The 21590-nt window shown below is 41.2% G+C and overlaps 1 protein-coding gene across 3 annotated transcripts; it reads right to left on the bottom strand.

The window, feature by feature from the left end:
* Positions 1-314: 314 nt before the first annotated feature.
* Positions 315-20392, bottom strand: LOC124013304 (protein c-ets-1-B-like). 3 transcript variants are annotated; one of them, XM_046327581.1, is made up of 8 exons: positions 20087-20390; positions 13435-13473; positions 12452-12571; positions 8879-9079; positions 4147-4377; positions 2497-2757; positions 2209-2327; positions 315-1984 (listed from the first exon to the last, which is right to left on the bottom strand). In XM_046327581.1, exons 2-8 carry the CDS (start codon positions 13451-13453, stop codon positions 1691-1693), a joined length of 1245 nt encoding a protein of 414 aa, XP_046183537.1. In that variant the 5' UTR covers positions 13454-13473; positions 20087-20390; the 3' UTR covers positions 315-1690. The 3 variants fall into 3 exon arrangements, with proteins under 3 accessions (XP_046183537.1, XP_046183528.1, XP_046183544.1); XM_046327572.1 differs by lacking the exon at positions 13435-13473 and having other exon boundaries at positions 20087-20392; XM_046327588.1 differs by lacking the exons at positions 12452-12571; positions 13435-13473 and having other exon boundaries at positions 20087-20392.
* Positions 20393-21590: the final 1198 nt, after the last annotated feature.

Here is a 21590-nt window from a genome sequence, read left to right as displayed (position 1 = left end):
GCTGTCATCTTGCCTTTCTCCTGTTTCAAGTCATCGAGCTGACCCTGGGAGAATGTTATACCTTAGGCCTAGTATGTGACATGGGCTAAGACTAAGCATGTAATCTAGAGGGACAGGGGCAAAACAATGGACAATACATCACTTATTTATTCACAGCTAAGTTTAACATGTATCAGGTGGAATTTCCTGTCCAGCAGCCCCATGTTTGGCAATGATGTCAGTCTAGCCGCTACTCAACTGTGGCTATTTTTAGCTCTGTGTGTGTTACATGGGTATTTGTGTGAAGGTGAGGAGTAAAAATAGGAGACCCACACCACAGTTAGTTTTGTTTATACTGTTTGGTATACAACATTCTCATGTACAATCATAATAAAAGCTCTGCTCTTAAATGTTCAGCGATAGGCCAGGCTCAGCCCAACAAATCTTGTATGTATAAAGCAAGAAAGAGGATACTGACACCTTTTTTTAAATCCTATATTCACAAAGTCTCAAACTAAGAGTGTTGATATAGGATCAGCCAGCCAGCCCCTCTTTCAATGTAATCTTCTTAATAACTTAAAAGGGAAAAACTGATCCTAGATCAGCACTCCTACTCGGGGACGCTTGATGAATACAGACCTACGCATAGAACCAGCTGTCTGTCATTTAAAAAATGTAAACTTTACAATTATACAAAACTTTGTTACATTATAAAAAAAGATAAACAAATGCTGTAAAATCATTTTGGAACTTTTATTTATAGAACTTGCGATAGCATTTGGTTGTAGGGTTTCGTTCCCTCAAATATGAGAGTACTTCACACCTTTCTAACCATATTCAATAGGGCACACCGCAACAACCTGTAGCAAAAAGTTTTGCAACACAAATTAGTTTCTTATTGGACAGGTTCAGGTAGTCCCTCCCGTTTCGGTCCGTTTTCTTCAATTTATTTCCTAGTGAATACAACCCAGGGTAACAGTCGAAATGTGAAAGCTCTTAACACATTTAGGGGAACTCATGACAAAGCATGTCGAGACAGTGAATTATGGCTTGTGCAGTATAAAAAAAGACATGTCTTTTGTCAGGGAAATATGACAAATTGGACATATTATTGTCAGGTGGAAACATGACAGTGGTGGCATTGATAGATATATAGAGCACCTAGTGTTGCCCTCCATACCCTGGATGTCTGTAGCGGTCCTCAAACAAATCATTCATTAAAAAGGATTTCAGTAGCCCCTTGTGTAAGAGTAGAGTCATTGCTTTTGAGACTGACACAAAAAGCCCAATGCTTGGCTGCTAAAATGGCTGTGGATTGTCAATGTGGTTTCCAGAGAACAATACTGAACACAGAAAAACACCAGTCTTAGGTCCCAAAGGGTACATTTCTTTTGCCATGTGCTACATTTGAATAAAATTATCTAACCTCCTTGGGTGATGGCCATGTCCATTTCCAAGTAACTCGCTTCCATTGTCTTCAGCAACTTGACAGGAGTCTGATTGTATTTGCATTATGTATTTTTTGTGTGATTGTAAATGCTTTCATCATGATCTCCTACAACAGCGGTAGGCAACTAGATTCAGCCTTGAGATGATTTTTGCCAGAACATAATAATAAAAAGAGTATTTGAAAATAACAATCATTTCCTACTTTGATTACATTGAGACATAATCACATCTTTTTTTTATGGAATTCTTGGAAACAGATTTCCTAAAGTAGGCAACCTGTTGGCAACCCTTGTCCTACACAAGCGTGTATGTTACCTGGTGGTGCCAGACCACACCCACATCTCTCTCCTGTGTCCGGCATCATGTCAAGCATGGCGTGAATCTCCTCTGCACTGTATCCCAGAAGGCCGTTCAGGTCGCAGACAAAGCGGTAGACATATCGCTTGCCAGACGTCTTGTGGATTATGTTCTTGTTGTAGTAGTAGCGCAGGCCGCGGCTCAGCTTTTCATAGTTCATCTTGGGCTTGTTCTTCCTCTGGCCCCAGCGCCTAGCCACCTGGAGGGGAGGAGTGAGGACGAAAGGTGGGAGAGAGTCAAATGATCTTGATCCACCTCATCCCTAATTTCCTATGGCAAGATCAAGCAAAAATACTTTTAACTTTGTCTATTCCATTAGGTATTGTCAATGGGAATTAGTAGCTGGATATAGGATGACGTGATGATCAAATCAGGTGTTGCTTGACACTTCCCTGGTTGCCTAAGTGGAAGGGATGTTCTCACCTCATCGGGATTGGTCAATTTGAATTCCCAGCCATCTCCCGTCCAGCTGATGACCGACTGACAGGAAGTGTCGGTCAAGAGCTCCAACAGAAATTGCCACAGCTGGATCGGACCACTTTCTGTGGAAGCACAACCAAGGAACATACAGTTTATTACTTAAATTACTTGGTATTTAATTGAATCTCAAAGAAACAAATAATCACCTTTTGAGTTAGTCAGCAAATATAGTCACCTACAAGGTAGTCAGCAATTGTTGTGCATTCTTGGGTTACATAAACACACACACACCTGTGTATCCCGCAAGAGCCGCTGCCGGTATGACAGACTTGTCTTTGGTCAGGTCCATGCGCTCCTTCACATAGTCTTTGAAGGTGCCTTTGGCTGGGTGGCCACGCAGCGTGGCCGGGTAGTCGTCTGAGTCAAAGCTGTTGTAGGAGGGCACGCGCTGTAGACTGCAGAAGTGGGAGTAGCTGCCCCGGGACTGGGTGAGACGCTCACAAGCATCTAGGCTCTCCACACTCTCAAAGGATTCTTGGCCCCCAATTTTGCCTGGGATAAAAGAGTGGAACACCACAGCCATGTTCAGTTGGGGGAAAACATTTTGAAACAAAGTGAAGCATGGGGGCACTACCTGAACCAAAATTCTAAACTATTCTGCTGAAAAATAGTTGCTACGGTGTGCAATACTGAACACCAACCAAATATTTATAATGAGGATCATAAAACTGAATGTTCATTTGCATCACAGTGAATAATATCCATCCACACAATGTCCATAATGAGCTCGTTAATGATCTCCTTGCTTAATCTGATTCTACCAGGCTAAAATGTCATATATTCAATGTACAGGAGAATATTATATACAGCAGACAAACATTCTCCCATGATGTCTTCTATAGCATTTAAGGTGGAGGAGAATGTGGTTGAATTGGTAGAACATTGCGTTTGCAACATCAGGGTCGTGGGCTGATTTCTACAGAGGTCAATAAGATAAAATATGTATGCATGCATGTATAACTTTCGTAAAACTGACCATCCTACCGATTCTCGACTTCGGCGAGATCATTTACGAAATAGCCTCCAACACTCTGCTCAGCAAATTGGATGCAGTCTATCACAGTGCCTTTCGTTTTGTCACCAAAGTCCCATACACTACCCAGCACTGTGACCTGTACGCTCTCGTTGGCTGGCCCTCGCGTCATACTCGTCGCCAAACCCACTGGCTCCAGGTCATCTACAAGTGTCTGCTAGGTAAAGCCCCGCCGTATCTCAGCTCACTGGTCACCATGGCAGCACCAACCCGTAGCATGCGCTCCAGCAGGTATCTCACTTGTCACCCCCAAAACCAATTCCTCTTTTGGCCGCCTCTCCTTCCAGTTCTCTGCTGCCAATGACTGGAACGAACTGCAAAAATCACTAAAGCTGGAGACTCTTACATCCCTCACTAGCTTTAAGCACCAGCTGCCAGAGCAGCTCACAGATCACTGAACCTGTACATAGCTCATCTATAAATAGCCCATCCAATCTACCTCATCCCCATTGCATATTTTTTATTTCTCTTGCTCCTTTGCACCCCAGTATCTCTACTTGAACATTCATCTTCTGCACATTCTAACATTCCAGTGTTTAATTGCTACATTGTAATTACGTCGACACCATGGCTTATTTATTGCCTTACCTCACTTATCCTACCTCATTTGTACAAGCTGTATATAGATTTTCTACTGTATGTTTGTTTATTCGATGTGTAATGCTGTTGTTGTGTGTCGAACTGCTTTGCTTTATCTTGGTCAGGTCGCAGTTGCAAATGAGAACTTGTTCTCAACTAGCCTACCTGGTTAAATAAAGGTGAAAAAAATAATTACGCACATAAATATCTTTGGACAAAAGCATCTGCTAAATGGCATATGTTATTATATTACATGACTGTGGTCTTACCTCGAATGACGTGCCCCATGCACATGTTGTCATGGGAGACCACTTCCTGTTTGATGGTGAGGTAGTCCCTCTGCTTAGGACCCAGTGGGCCAGTAGAATGTCCGTTCTCAGTCTTGATTGACAGCAGGTCCTCACAGGTGGTTGGTAGAAGTGTCTGATTGGACTCTGTGATGAAGCCTGACTCTGAGTTGTCCGATGGAAGGATGCACTGGGCACGTTCAGTTCCATAGTCTATGGAGAAGAATTGGGGGAGAGACATTATATCTCTCCCAAAAAAGGGAGTAATGATATTTCTCTCCATTATAAAATAGACAGTATGATTTTGACAATAGTGGTCTCGTGTTTTGGGCAGAGAAGCTATACTCGCTGGCAAGGTAGTCATAAGTGAACCGGGACTCCTGGAATGTGGGCATCAAGCCATTGACGGGGAAATGCCTCACATCTTTACCAAGAAAGACATAGTTATGATGGTACCCCCCCCCCCCCTCCCGCTTTAACAAAAATATATATACAGTGGGGCAAAAAAGTATTTAGTCAGCCACCAATTGTGCAAGTTCTCCCACTTAAAAAGATGCGAGAGGCCTGTAATTTTCATCATGGGTACACTTCAACTATGAAAGACAAAATGAAAAGGAAAAGAAATCCAGAAAATCACATTGTAGGATTTTTAATGAATTTATGTGCAAATTATGGTGGAAAATAAGTATTTGGTCACCTACAAACAAGCAAGATTTCTGGCTTTCACAGACCAGTAACTTCTTTAAGAGGCTACTCTGTCCTCCACTCGTTACCTGTATTAATGGCACCTGTTTGAACTTGTTATCAGTATAAAAGACACCTGTCCACAACCTCAAACAGTCACTCCAAACTCCACTATGGCCAAGACCAAAGAGCTGTCAAAGGACACCAGAAACAAAATTGTAGACCTGCACCAGGCTGGGAAGACTGAATCTGCAATAGGTAAGCAGCTTGGTTTGAAGAAATCAACTGTGGGAGTAATTATTAGGAAATGGAAGACATACAAGACCACTGATAATCTCCCTCGGTCTGGGGCTCCACGCAAGATCTCACCCCATGGGGTCAAAATGATCACAAGAACGGTGAGCAAAAATCCCAGAACCACACGGGAGGGCCTAGTGAATGACCTGCAGAGAGCTGGGACCAAAGTAACAAAGTCTACCATCAGTAACACACTACGCCGCCAGGGACTCTAATCCTGTAGTGCCAGACGTGTCCCCCTGCTTAACCAGTACATGTCCAGGCCCGTCTGAAGTTTGCTAGAGAGCATTTGGATGATCCAGAAGAAGATTGGGAGAATGTCATATGGTCAGATGACACCAAAATATAACTTTTTGGTAAAAACTCAACTCGTCGTGTTTTGGAGGACAAAGAATGCAGAGTTGCATCCAAAGAACATCATACTAATGTGAAGTATTGGGGTGAAAAATTCATGCTTTGGGGCCGTTTCTCTGCAAATGAAATGGGGCCATGTATCGTGAGATTTTGAGTGAAAACCTCCTTCCATCAGCAAGGGCATTGAAGATGAAACGTGGCTGGGTCTTTCAGCATGACAATGATCCCAAACACACCACCCGGGCAACGAAGGAGTGGCTTCGTAAGAAGCATTTCAAGATCCTGGAGTGGCCTAGCCAGTCTCCAGTTCTCAACCCCATAGAAAATCTTTGGAGGGAGTTGATATTCGATGTTGCCCAGCAACAGCCCCAAGACATCACTGCTCTAGAGGAGATCTGCATGGCGGAATGGGCCAAAATACCAGCAACGGTGTGTACAAAAAAACATTTGAACTCTGTCATTGCCAACAAGGGTATATAACAAAGTATTGAGATAAACGTTTGTTAGTGACCAAATACTTATTTTCCACCATTTGCAAATACATTCATTAAAAATCCTACAATGTGATTTTTCTGGATTTTTTTTTCTCATTTTGTCTGTCATAGTTGAAGTGTACATATGATGAAAATGATAGGCCTCTCATGTTTTTAAGTGGGAGAACTTGCACAATTGGTGGCTGACTAAATACTTTTTTGCTCCACTGTATACCAACTAAACAATACCACAGTAAAGTATCAATGTTTGTGGGATCGGATGCCAACACATTTTATACAATAGGTTTTGATGTCCGTTAAAACTATTTTGTGCTGATGATAGCCGTAGTCTCTCAATAGCCTAGCAATTATGCTAATATACAGTGGGGAGAACAAGTATTTGATACACTGCCGATTTTACAAGGTCTCCTACTTACAAAGCATGTAGAGGTCTATAATTTGTATCATTAGGTACACTTCAAAATAAATAACATTGGGATGAGGTAGTTGGGTGGGCTATATACAGATTGGCTGTGTACAGGTACAGTGACTGTGTACAGGTACAGTGATCGGTAAACTGTGTGGGATTTCCAACACAACGAAAGAGGTTTAACAGGCTAGTAATAGGGGTTGCAACAATTGCGGTGGATCATTTTAGAAAGAGAGGGTGCAGTGCAGATCGTCTAGCCCAGCTGATTTGTAGGGGGTCTAGATTTTGCAGCTCTTTCAGAACATCAGCTATTTGGGTGCATAGCTGTTGGCCGGGGTAGGGGTGGCCAGGTGGAAAGCATTGCCAGTTGTAGAAAAATGCTTATTGAAATGATTGATTATCTTAGTTTTATCAGTGGTGACAGCGTTTCCTAGCCTCAGTGGAGTGGGCAGCTGGGAGGAGGTGCTCTTATTCTCCGTGGACTTCAGTGTCCCAAAACTTATTGGAATTAGTGCTACAGGATGCATATTTCTGTTTGAAAAAGCTAGCCTTAGCTTTCCTAACTGACTGTTTATAATGGTTCCGGACTTCCCTGAAAAGTTGCATATTGCGGGGGCTATTCGATGCTGATGCAGTACGCCACAGGATGTTTTTGTGCCGATCAAGAGCAGTCAAGTCTGGAATGAACCAAGGGCTATCTATACCTCTTCTTAGTTCTGTTTTTTTGAATGGGGCATGCTTATTTAAGATGGTGAGGAAAGTACTTAAAGAATAACCAGGCATCCTCTACTGATGGAATGGAGATCAATATGCTTCCAGGATACCCGTGCCAAGTCGATTAGAAAGGCCTGCTCGTTGAAGTGTTTTAGGGAGCATTTGACAGTGATGAGGGGTGGTCGTTTGACCACGGACGCAGGCAATGAGACAGTGATTGCTGATATCCTGGTTGAAGACAGCAGAGGTGTATTTAGAGGGGAGGTTGGTCAGGATGATATCTTGGAGGGTGCCCGTATTTACAGATTTATGGTTGTACCTGGTAGGGTCCTTGATAATTTGTGTGAGATTGAGGGCATCAAGTTTAGATTGTAGGATGGCCAGGGTGTTAAGCATATCCCAGTTTAAGTCACCTGACAGTACAAACTCTGAAGATAAGTGGGGAACATTCACAGCTGGAATTAACAGCTGGTGGCTGAAGGAGGTCTATAACAAGCAGCAACAGTGAGAGACTTATTTCTGGAAAGGTGGATTTTTAAAAGTAGAAGCTCAAACTGTTTGGGCACAGACCTGGATAGCATGACAGAACTCTGACAGAACTCTGAAGACTAACTCCACCCCCTTTGGTAGTTCTATCCTTGGTGGAAAATGTACTTGGGGATGGAAATTTCCGAATTTTTGGTGGCCTTCCTAAGCCCGGATTCAGACACTGCTAGGACATCAGAGTTGGCGGAATGTTGTAAAGCTGTAAATAAAACAAACTTAGGGAGGAGGCTTCTGATGTTAACATGCATGAAACCAAGGCTTTTACGGTTACAGAAGTCAACAAATGATAGCGCCTGGGGAATGGAACTGGGGGGCTACAGGGCCTGGATTAACCTCTACATCACCAGAGGAAAAGAGGAGTATGATAAGGGTGCGGCTAAAGGCTATAACAACTGGTCGTCCAGTGGTTCGGGAACAGAGATTAAAAGTAGCAGATTTTTAGGCGTGGTAGAATAGATTCAGGGCATAATGTACAGACAATGTTATGGTAGGATGTGAGTACAGTGGAGGTAATCCTAGGCGTTGGGTGAGGATGAGAAGTTGTCTCTGGAGGCACCAGTTAAGCCAGGTGAGGTCTCTGCATGTGCGTGGTGGGACAAAAGACCTATCTAAGGCATGTTGAGCGGGACTGAGGGCTCTACAGTGAAATAAAACAATAAGAACTAACAGAGAGAGCAGTAGACAAGGCATATTGACATTAGAGGTATAAAGCAATCACAGGTGTTGATCGGGAGAGCTAAGACAAAAATGGGCGATGAATGTCATCTAATATTTTAAATTGTATTTAACCACCCTAATGTTGCAGGACACCAGGAAGTTTAGCTGCTGCCCAGGTGATATTTATTTATAACAACATTTCAACCCTTAGGTCTTCATTAGGCATGGAGCAGCAGTGTGGTGTTTTCCATGAGTTTGCTCCAGCACCTGCGGAAAGTACCTGGATGTGCATATGTTCTTCAGATTTTGACCCGTAATAAATAGTAATCCAGTAAGGTTATGAGCACCATGTTGCTGGGTTAGCAGTGATGTTAATAGCCTTAATAGATGTTGTTGGCCTAACATTGATATTAAAAGCCCTAGGCTACTACTGTATGCTGCTGGCCTAGCAATGATGCGAATAGCCACAGGCCACTGTATGTTGCTGGTCTAGTAATGATGCTAATAGAAATGTAAAAAGCCATCTGTTGCTATCCTAGCGATGACAGGTGCTACCTACCTCTCTGCATCATCTCCAGGTGTTCCCACAGGATGTCCCCCACAAAGTCAGGTGCCAGGTCCAAGAAGCACTCCTTCCCCAGGGCACAGAGACTTACCCCGGCCATACGGAAGCAGTGCAGGTCCACGCTCTTCAGGCTGAACTCGTTCACTGTCCACAGCAGCCACTGGCCCACCTGGCTCTCTGACCAGTGCCTGGGGTCTGGACACAGAGGGGGAATGGGTGTAACATCAAAAACAGTCTTCCTTAGTGTGATACTGTGTATTCACTGACTATCTGGATCATATGTCACTGTGTATGCAGATACGTTGGTTACTTAACAGTGACCCTCTACAGTGTTGGATCAATACAGTATTGAGGGCCAAAACATAGAGCAAGAGGCTGGGACAGTCACAAAATAAAATGTATTTTGCTATTATTCATGATAAATTGTGCATCATTCATGACAATGCATTATCTGTGGAGCAATACTGTACATCCAGCTTTAAACTTGAAATACCACTTTTTGTACAACACACTAACAGCAACGGTTTGACACTGGGAGCAGGTCAACCTTAATCTGAAATCACCATAAGTGAAACATTGCCAGCACATGTTTTTGTTGGAGAAACAGGCATCCAGCAATGTGGAAAAAAACTATATGCAGTACATACCTGGTTAAATAAAGGTTAAATAAATAAAAATGGTTTTGTTTGACCTAACTTTGTTGCTGTAATATCCTAAAGACATGTAGCAGTTTCACAAATAGGGATTCCGGCTTTAAGTCAGTGGGACCTTATCCAAAAATAAAATGCTCCTCAAACAGTTTTGAGAATACATCATATACACTTGTGTATAGTGTGGTGTTTAGCAGAAGTTATAACCCTCTCGCACCGAATCCCAATCGTTAGACTTTTTGGCAGATAAAGTTAAAACTCCCTGCACCAAAATTCCTCAGCAACTGCCGAGACTCCTAGGCGCTTATTAACAGACACCCCCTAGACGGAGTGACTCACTGTCTATCCACGCCTCACACATTTGTTTACTCTTAACAGGCTGCTCCTCCAACTCTCCCACCAGGTCACATGGTCTCATGCCTACTCTAAAGAGTGAATGGGTTGTCATGTCAAGGTATATTGCAAGTTGGTTTAACAACCAACCAGTGGTGGAAAAAGTACCCATTGTCCTACTTGAGTAAAAGTAAAGATACCTTAATAGAAAATGACAAGTAAACATGAGTCACCCAGTAAAATACTTATTGAGTAAACGTCTTGGTTTTATATATACTGATGTATCAAAAGTAAATGTAATTGCTAAAATATACTTAAGTATCAAGAGTAAAAGTAAAAGTATAAATAATTTAAAATTCCTTGCATTAAGCAAAGCAGACAGACTTCTAGTTTATTTTAAATCCAATCCAACACTAAAAGACCCCCTTTACAAATGAAGTATGTGTTTAGTGAGTCCACCAGATCAGAGGCAGTAGGGATGACCAGGGATGTTCTCTTGATAAGTTTGTGAATTAGACAATTTCCTGTCTTGCTAAGCATTCAAAATGTAACGAGTACTTTTGGGTGTCAGGGAAAATGTATGAAATAAAAAGTAGATAATTTTCTTCAGGAATGTAGTGAAGTAAAAGTTGTCAAAAATATAAATAGTAAAGTACAGAACACAAAAAAACTTAAGTAAAAATACTTTCAAGTACTACTTAAAGTACTTTACACCACTGTAACCGACTTGGCTTTGACAGACAGCTCCCACCCGCATGTTGTAAACACTGTTGAGGCAGCACATTCCTACTGGGTCAAAAAAATTGCCACGGAGAAAAATAAATAAGGCAGGCTCCGTTTCATCAATCAATAACTTGGATTGACCGGTGTAAAATGTGCAAAACATTTCAGATAGAAATTTATACAATTTACACGATTCATATACAGTCCCTTCAGAAAGTATTCAGACCCCTTGACTTGCCACATTGTTACATTAACCACTCTAAAATGTATTTTATTTTAATTATTCAAAAACTCAATCTACACAGAATACCCCATAATGACAAAGACACATTTAGAAATGTCTGCAAATTTATACTATGAGATTCAAAATTGAGCTCAGGTGCATCCTGTTTCCATTGATCATCCTTGAGATGTTTCTACAACTTGGAGTCCAAGAATTCAATTGCTTTGACATGATTTGGAACCGCACACACAGATCTATATAAGGTCCCACAACTGACAGTGCATGTCAGAGCAAAAACAAAGCCACGAGGTCAGAGAAATTGTCCATAGAGCTCCGAAACAGGATTGTGTCGAGGCACAGATCTGAGGAAGGGTACCAAAAAAATGTCTGCAGCATTGAAGGTCCCCAAGAACAATCTTCAAGGTCTCCATTAATCTTAAAATAGAAGTGTGGAACCACCAAGACTCTGCCTAGAGCTGGCTGCCTGGTCAAACTGAGCAATTGAATTGGAGAAAGGCCTTGGTCAGGGAGGTGACCAAGAACCCGATGGTCACTGAAAGAGCTCCAGAGTCCCTCTGTGGAGATGGGAGAACCTCCCAGAAGGACAACCATCTCTGCAGCACTCCACCAATCAGGCCTTTATGGTAGTGGCCAGACGAAAGCCACTCCTCAGTAAAAGGCACATGACAGCCCACTTGGAGTTTGCCAAAATGCACCTAAAGACTCAGACCATGAGAAACAAGATTCTCTGGTCTGATGAAACCAAGATAGAACTTTGTCCTGAATGCAAAGCGTCACATCTTGAGAAAACCGGATACAATCCCTACAGTGAAGCATTGTGGCAGCATCATGCTTTGGGGATGTTTTTCAGTGGCAGGTACTGGGAGACTAGTCAGCATCGAGGCAAAGATTAACGGATCAAGGAGAGATCATTGATGAAAACCTGCTCCAAAGCACCAAAAACCTCAGACTGGGGCAAAGTTTCACCATCCAACAGGACAACAACCCTAAGCACATAGCCAAGACAACGCAGGAGTGATCGAACATCTCTGGAGAGACTTGAAAATAGCTGTGCAACGACGCTCCCCATCCAACCTGGCAGAGCTTGAGGATCTGCAAAGAATGGGAGAGAAACTCTCCCAAAGAAGGGGAGAAAATGCAGTGGTATAATCACTGCCAAAGTACTAAGCAATAGTTATAAATGTGATGCTTCCATTTTTTAATTTTTTAAAAAATAAAATAGCAAACATTTTAAACCTGTTTTTGCTTTGGCATTATAGAGTATGGTGTGTAGAATGATGAGGGAAAAAAAACTTAAACTTTAGAACAAGGCTGTAACAAAATGTGGAAAAGGTCAAGGGGTCAGAATACTTTCCAAAGGCGCTGTACTTCATGTACAGACAACTATTCTACACAATTAATTTCTCTGGGCCCATATTCTTAAAGCGTCTCAAAATAGCAGTGATTTTAGATGCAAAATGATCCGAGATAAGCAATCTAACTCTGAGATGCTTTTTGAATTTGGGCCCTGAGCATTTAACATTGTAATGCTCTCCTAAACAGGGCCCTGTTTTATTGGTTGCCATAGGCAGTGCGTTTCTGAATGCTGTGCAGGGGGGGGGGGGGGGTTGGACTAACCTCTGGGCATGCCCAGTCTCTGTTGCTCCTTGGTGAAGCCGCTAAACGTGGCCCTCAGGGCCTGTGACATCATCTCCCTGCTTCCCGGGGTGAGCAGGGGCACGTCACTGAAGTCCACATCTGCCAATACGAACAAAAAAGACAACTCAGCCCCAATGCTAGTACCCTTGGTCACCAATCTGATACCATACTGTAATCTGGGTTCCGGGCAACATTAGTATGCATTGACGGTTCTACTTGTTTAGTATGTCACACAACTTCCCAAGTCTTCTGTCCGCTCCATCGACTCGTCGTGGCCCAAACACAGTGGTTTATACCACAAACAGCATGAAAAGGGGTCTTGCCCTGATCACTGCGCCTGCCCCCCCCCCCCAAACCAAAGAGACAGAAGCCCTGTGCCCGTCTACCCCCCCGAAACCAGAGAGTCAGAAGCACCAGCTTGGATATGTTTAATGTTGAAGTAATTAAGGGAATATGTACATGTAGGTAAAGTGACTAAGCATAGATAAACAGAGTAGCAAGCAGGAATCAGGAGGATAGAGTTATGGTCAGATCAGCCAAATGGAGGGCGAGGGAGAACTTTGTACGCGTCAGTGTGTGGAGTAAGGTTTTTTAATACTCTGGTTGCACATGTAACATGCTGGTAAGTTTCCCTGCATTAAAGTCTCCAGCCACTAGGAGCGCCACTTCTGGATGAGCATTTTCTTGTTTGTTTATGGCCTTATACAGCTCGTTGAGTGCGGTCTTAGTGCCAACATCGGTTTGAGGTGGTAAATAGACAGCTACGAAAAATATAGATAAACACTTGGTAAATAGTGTGGTCTACAGCTTTTCATGAGATACTCTACCTCAGGCAAGCAAAACCTAGATAGTTCCTTAATATTAGATTTTGTGCACCAGCTGTTATTGTCAAATAGACAGACTGCCACTCCTCGTCTTACCAGAGGCAGCTGTTCTATCTTGCCGATGCACGGAAAACTCACCCAGCTGTAGGTTATCCATATCGTCGTTCAGCCACGACTCTGAAATATAAGATATTACAGTTTTTAATGTCCCGTTGGGAGTCTTGATTGGAGCTCATCCAGTTTATTATCCAATGATTGCACGTTGGCTAATAGGACTGATGGCAGGCGGATTACACACTCGCCATCAGATCCTTACAAGGCACACCGACCTACTTCCACGATATCTGTCTCTTCTTCATGCGATTGACGGGTATTTGGACCTTGTCCGGTGTCTGAAGTAAATCCTTTGCGTTCGAATAAAAGAGTATTTTTGTCCAGTATGAGGTGAGTAATCACTGTCCTGAAATCCAGAAGCTATTTTCGCTCAAAGAGACGATGGCAGAAATACCACATAAAATAAAAAAGTTACAAATAATGCGGAAAAAAAAACACAATAGCACAATTGGTTAGGGGCCCGTAAAACGGCAGCCATCTCCTCCGGTGCTATTGCAACTAATGTCTGTAAAGATAGAAATGCACCAGAGACCGTCCTTAAAACCAGTCAGACTGATGAGTGTCAGAGACTCACTGGATATGGTCAATCTAGAGTCATCAAGAGAAAAGATGAACATAATTAACAGTTTCCATTTTGAACATACCAGGGGTCAGGGGGTGTGAAATCTGCATTCTGTGGCTTGCCAACAGAAGATCACATGGTTGGTTCCTGAGGGGGTAGGGTTGAGGAGAGGAGAATAATTGCACTGAGAACTTTGTTTTTTTCCCCAGTATCAAGTTTGTGAGCAGGTTGATTTGTTTCATTGTACTCTCAGCACACTATTGTCCAGCTTGATACAGAAAATCCAAATCAAAGTGAATACTACTAAAACACCCACTATCCAATCCCTCCCTTAATAACTTCTTGTTCTAAAACATGATTTTAAAAAAGGGCAGCCATCAAAAAGCTAGACATGTCACTGACAAAGACTCCAGTCTAGCCTAGGATATTCTTTCAAAGAGTTGTGGAAATTTCCTTGGAATCTGTGGCAAGGAGAGACAGGGAATGGGAACCACATGTTGGATATCCTGCTATGATGTCTCTGGGATAGTCTGGTTTGCCAACAGCGACACGGGATGTCACAAAGGCCCAAGTGGGAACCTCAAGTTATGGTGTACAACACAGTCCAGGTCAGAGTTGTTGGAACATCCCCACTGCACTGTCTGCATAGTCCAGAAATCATTAACAACAATGACCTAATAAGCAGATAGCAACTTTTTGGCAATTGAAACTAACTTCATTTAGTTGGTGTGTACTTTTCATTTTGAATGCTACCAGAGATGGTTACTGCTAAAAACATGTAGGTTCATATTTAAAGGACCAAAGAGTTAGGTCTGCGTCATGTTCTTTTTTGCCCTAAATTGTATTATTTATTTTTTTGACAAAGATAATAATTATTATAATAATTGGGATACTGGCATTTTCACAGCCCTAGTTTATGCAAGTTTCTCACTACTGACACATTCAAACATGCTGTTAATTTGAATCGCCAACTAGCCTAAAGCTTGTCACTTTTGTTCTCTTTGTATGTGTCAAAGGAAATTGGGCGATATATCCAGTTTTAGATTATTTAGCCGGGAAAAAATTTCTGTTTAAAAATACTGATGTCTGTTTGGATACTGATGAAGACATAAGAGTCGAACAGATTTTTTTAGAGTCAGGGGCATCAAACAAAGGTAATGTACTACATTTTGATTAAACATTTCATATAAAAACATTACTTTGGGTAAAAATCTAGTTTCTAAAGATATCCACCTTTTCCTCAGGGCATTCTGGGGGGAAAAACTCCAAAAGTGCATGAATAAGTGATTAGGGAGATGGAAAAAAAATTAGGGAGATGGAAAAAAAAAATCACTGAATTAGTTTGACACCCTCTATGACATTGCTGGATTTCGTGGACCACGAAGCCTGACTCACGCGTGTGTCATCATGTGCTGGGAGAGGGAAACGAGAACACCCTCACAAAATATATGGGCTGAGCAATGATCTCCCATTGCGAGTATTGCTTGAGGAGACACCCTCCACCACGCAAACAACCCGGTGGTCTGGTTAAAAGATCACACAGAACCATTATGCAGGTTACCAGTCAGCTTGGGTTTCTGTGATTATTCTAAACCCTAATCATTCTCTGGCATGGCTGTCATTCAGCGCTGATAATATATCTCAGATTATGAGTGTGGCTACATCCCAAATGGTACCCTATACATTGCAAAGAACCCATAGGGCTTCAGTCAAAAGTAGTGCCCTTTATAGAGATTTGAGTCCTAATTTTGGACGCACCCTGTGTTTTATGACTAAGCGTTACAAGGCGGGATGAGGCAGTCAGGTCAGTCCACTGGCATGCCATGAGAGCTACACTGTTTAGAGAAAGCACACCAAGGCCAGGGTGTAAGAGAATGGAATGGAATGCAGCCCCCCTCTTCCACGCATGACACGTGCGTGAATGGCTCACCTAGCCACCCTTGTCAGACAATGCCTCAACCTCCTTCCTGGAACTCCACATCAAAGTGTGAATCGTTTTTTTAATTTTTATAAAAAATATTTTTTTACATTTAAATAAAGTCACTCAGTATAATTAACTAGGTCACATGAGGAAATCCTACAAATTTTAAAATATTCAAAAACATTCCCCCGGCCCCCCCGAACCTTTTGACTCTAGCATTCATTACGATACCCAAAGCTGTAGAGGCTTGGCCATTTCATATTTAACTGCCACCTTTCACAGTAAAACAGATGCCTCACGTGTTCTTACCACAAGAGGAGTTACGAGACTGTCCTAGAATTGCTATACAAGCACTACGGAAAGCCCCATGAAGTAAACAATACATTGAACACGCGTAGGAAAACCGAAAAACAACCTAATGCTCACTTCAATTCAAATCATCTTGCAATAATATCACTCAAGAAGATCCGTGTTTGACTTTGAATTAAATATTTCCAGATCATGTAAAAATGTATCTGATCATTTATCCATATGTACATTGGATGGTTCCCTCATTGATCGTGTCCTCGCTTATAAATATTTGGTTATTTGGATTGACGAGTTACTTAAGAAAATGTCATTAGGGCCAATACCAGTATCGCGATACTCATTAGTATCGTGGCAAGAAAACAAAACACGAAGCAGATTTACTTCCTTAGGAAAATAGCCATAATGTTGGAAACAAACATTATGTTGACATCCAAAGTCACATTTATTTATTTTCCAAGATATAGTAAATCATATTTTACATACAGCAGGTTTTTAAAAAGGACCAAGTGTTTTCATTTTTGCCATGGAAAAAAAATATTGCGATACTGGCATTTTTATTTACTTAACTAGGCAAGTCATTTAAGAACAAATTCTTATTTACAATGACGGCCTACCGGGAAATAGTGGATTAGGGGGGCAGGATGACATTTTTTACCTTGTCAGCTCGGGGATTCAATCCAGCAACCTTTTGGTTACTGGCCCAACGCTCTAACCACTAGACTACCTACAGCACCTTGTTGTCCCAGTCCTAATTAAAATAGTCTTCTTTTACAGGAATAAGTCATACCTTTCATTAAATAGCAGAAAGAAATATTCAGTCGACATTCATACGTGTTACACAGATGTATCTTAATTTGAACCAGTTTGCTACAGCAGGAAATAATTTTGCAGCGACGGGAAATGTGATTTATAATTCATGGACATTTTTTGTAGGGGTTGATACATTTTTCATTAGTTCAAATCAAGTCTCACATTTTAAAGTGGAAATAAAAATGTAGAACCCTTTTTAAAGCTTGAATAAAAAACAAGTTTGGATTTCTTGCACAAATTCTCAGCAACAAGTGATCAAATTAAGATCCTAGAGCTGTAAACTATGGCAATATTATCTATAACAGTGCAGCTGCCACTGTTTTGAAAAGTAGGCTGGTTCTCTGAAGTTTCGTAGATCGACACATTGCATTATTTTTGTCTATAAAGCCCTCCTGGCATAAACTTCCACTGTAACTTAATTGTTTACTTCCAGATGTACAAGATTCCAGACCCAGTCTCAGGTCTGCACTGAGTTAGCCCTTCGATCTGCACGGAGTTAGGTAAATCTGCTTTTAGTTTTTCTGTACCTTACTTGTGGAATGATATCAAAAGGCTCTCTAAAGTTGTATTAACTGGTGCCTCTAGGGCAATTCAAAAGGCTGATTAAGGAACTTTTTGGTGAAGAATGTGTTTATTTTTCTGTGATTGTTTTTATTTTCATATATTGATGTGAATAATGGTGTATGTTGATTAGTATAGTGTATATTGATATGTATACAGGGATCATCTGTGATAGAGACCTTGGTCTCAGCATGAACCCATTATTTAAACAATTGTAACATAACAGTCTAATAAATTTTGCTGTTAATTCAGGGGCATCCTGCCCAAAAAAAGTATCTCCACAGGTGTGGCCGGTCACCTATCCACAGTAGCTGACTTTATTTTGACAGCTAATGTTTCAGTCATCATGTACCTGGCTGATCGGCTTACTTCAAGCAAAGACGTTCTCCAGAAGTCTAGTGATCACAGGCAGTGATCAGATGGGGACAGATTCCTATCAGTGACTAGTGTACATATCCTAAGTGAGACATCTCCAGGACCGGAGAGGTAACGTGTGTCACTTCAATGCAAAATGGTGGAAAAGGCTGCTCTCTTTAGATGTCCAACACCTGCCAGAACCTCACCAGCCCAACACGCCTTTGAAAGACGTGACAGACTAAACCCATCACAACAAACGTCATTAGACATTTAGGGCTTATAGACATAACATTCAACCTCTAACTCATTTAATAGCGCTTTTTTACAATGCCATTGTCACTGAGCACAAGTGTAATAAAACAAGTGTACGACCAAAGTATCATGGTTGTGTTACTCAGTGTGGTAGCTCTCCCCCTTGAGTGAAGAGGCTGGTTGTTGGGAGAGTTGGCAGGATGGTGCAAGCTTGTGCAGACAATGCTATAACTATCAGCACTTTCACGCTCTGCTGATCACATGAACATTGTGTGTGTGTGTGTGTGTGTGTGTGTGTGTGTGTGTGTGTGTGTGTGTGTGTGTGTGTGTGTGTGTGTGTGTGTGTGTGTGTGTGTGTGTGTGTGTGTGTGTGTGTGTGTGTGTGTGTGTGTGTGTGTGTGTGTGTTACTCCGTTTTCACACTTGGATCTTAGTTTAATGTGGTTGACGAATGTGTGAATAGCCTAGTTTCCATGACGTTTTATGTCGTCTGCATTAACACAGCAAGTCTTTAGCAAAAACATCTGAGAAATCATATAGTTTGAATCATATCAGTGAAAGTAGAATATGAAACAAATATAAAAAGGGAGCAAGCTACATAATCTGATATTTAAGCATTGGCAACCTATTGACAACTGAGTCTATGGGTGACAAATAGGACAACAATGGCAATGTGAGATATATCATAACACGGATGAGAGAAAACAAGAACATCTAAAAACAGGTAAGAAAGTGTAGACAAGTCAGTAACCTATGCTAAAAGGGGTATCTGAGCCAATAGACGACTTTAGCTAGTGAGGGGATTCGAATATCCGACCCGAGTTGCCCCGGTGGAAGAAGTTTGTCGTTGGGACATGTGATAGCATTCATTTTGGAACGAATGCTACGCCTCTCGCGCGTGAGCAAGGTGAGCTCTGGCCAACAGCAAAATCGGCTCAAAACAAAAGTGACATAGGTTAAGCACGGGGTAATGAGCAGGATTCTGTGTTTTCACATGCAAAAATGATTGCTTTTTGATTTAAAAAAAACGCTTTATCTGCATTCCCAATGAAAACTAATTTGAACATATATTTTATATAAAAGAGTTATATTTCTGAACGATGCACCATGATGCCTTGTTAACAACCTGACCGAACAGCGCAGATTATACTGTTCGATTTGAGGTCACTCACAGGGATAAACCGGTGCACCTTAATCGAGTGCTGCCATTAATTAATGGATTTTTTTCCTCACAATTTTTTATTTGACCTTTATTTAACCAGGTAGGCTAGTTGAGAACAAGTTCTCATTTACAACTGCGACCTGGCCAAGATAAAGCATAGCAGTGTGAACAGACAACATAGTTACACATGGAGTAAACAATAAGCAAGTCAATAACACAGTAGAAAAAAAAGTCTATATACATTGTGTGCAAAAGGCATGAGGAGGTAGGCGAATAATTACAATTTTGCAGATTAACACTGGAGTGATAAATGATCAGATGGTCATGTGCAGGTAGAGATAATGGTGTGCAAAAGAGCAGAAAAGTAAATAAATGGGGATGGGGATGAGGTAGGTAGAATTGGGTGGGCTATTTATCGATGTTAACAAAAAGGTGTGCACAATTACTGATGCGCGCCTAAATCATCACTTATATGCATAGGTAGAATACAATTTTGCGTTATAAAAAAATGTATGCATGTATGATAACACAATCGTGTTCTCCATCATTTACATAGACTTAGGCTAAATGGAATAAAAGCTATCAAATGAAACGGCATTTTGATGCTGCACATCATATTTATGGCACTCAACATAAATAGTCTGCAATAGGGTAAATATTGGTAGTTGTCTGACGGTGTAAACTCAAAGTATGCCTAGATGTCATATCAGTAATACAAATAATTATTAGACAAAGCTACTTACAATCCAATTTTTCGGACTTCATCAAAGTTAACGCTGGTTTGATATCAAGAACGGCCGTCATCTCGGCAGCTTCTTCATAACGTTGATCCAATTATCACTTTTGAGTCCCAGCAGCTGCCGATTGATGCGTTATTCAATTGACTGATTTGTAGGCTATTTGAGCTCTGGGCGAATCTTGATTGCGATCCCTTTATTGTCAACTTCGAATGGTATTATTCCCCATAATTTTTCTTAAGACATAAAAGTGTGTAATAAATCTCTCTGAAATGACGTATACACTACTGAAAGCTACAACAAACACTCATGATGATTATGTTGTACGCCCTTCGCTGAAAGGGGCAGGGTTTGACACATGACGCGTATTAGAGGCGTGGCCACAAACTCTACAGATGCCTGTCAGATTACTAATCACAAACAGAGCAATTTTAGGTAAATAAACCCGTTAAATGGTTTACAATGAGTGTGAGTCCATGCCAAGGCGAGTCATGCACCAATAACTATATGTGTGCTGCCATCCTGTTAGAAGGTAACATATTATTTTATTACAATGGTTAAATTGGATTTTCATTGTGTTCAATGGTGTTATTTGCCCCCTAGTGGCGCTTTCTGGTACTTAGAAAGACAACGCAAACGGGAAGTTCAGAATTGGTTTTGCACGCATAGAAGCAGCTACAGACAACGCTACGGTGCAGGTCTTTAAATGTAGTTATTTCTTGTCACGCTTCAGCCTTGGAAAAATATTTGTTTGTAAGTTCGATTCAAGCATTTAGCTAATGATGATAATCTTGTTATTGATAGAGTTTCTTACATATCAATGTTGGTTGCATTTACTTACAAATTGCAATGCCTTTTGTGTATGTCGTTAGCTGTATTACTTTGCTCATGCGTCATGCAAACAAATTGTAAAATATACAATACTGTAGTTTTGTTACTGTTTCTAGTGTAATATGCTTTGTTATTCTACATAGATGGTTATACATTATTCGAGTAATGAAAGGAGCAATTGCCATATGGTTAACAATTAGATATATGGTTTGGCATCATGCCAGATGCATGGTACCTTAGCACGTGCTTTGTATTATGCAACTTCAAATGTTTAATGTACAGCTACAGTATGTCGGTGTGAATTGAACACTAAAGTATATTCTTTTCTGTATTTTGCAGTTTCACAACATAAACGTTTTCAATATATTCATTCAAGAAAAGTCACGCCTTGGGAGTTTTATTGAAGACTTAGTTGTTAGCTATCTGTCTAGTTTTGCATGGGAACGCAACTCAAGGGCAGAATAATATGTGTTCTACAAAAAGCATTAAATTCATGTTAATTTCCCTTCTCAAGCTTGAAAAAGGAGGACGCATTAGTTGAACTTCATAGTAGTTGGTTTGGTTTATGACTGATTAATAACATTGAATAGATGGAATATCCCAGGGTGAAGCGTCTATGTGGATTCCATAGCCTGAGTGAATGCAGACAGATGATCCAATAATTTATTTATTCTGGGAG

Source organism: Oncorhynchus gorbuscha, linkage group LG02 (assembly GCF_021184085.1).
Source record: "Oncorhynchus gorbuscha isolate QuinsamMale2020 ecotype Even-year linkage group LG02, OgorEven_v1.0, whole genome shotgun sequence".
NCBI classification, from domain to species: domain Eukaryota; kingdom Metazoa; phylum Chordata; class Actinopteri; order Salmoniformes; family Salmonidae; genus Oncorhynchus; species Oncorhynchus gorbuscha.
Note: the sequence above shows the minus strand (reverse complement) of the source record. Positions and strands in the feature narration are given on the sequence as shown.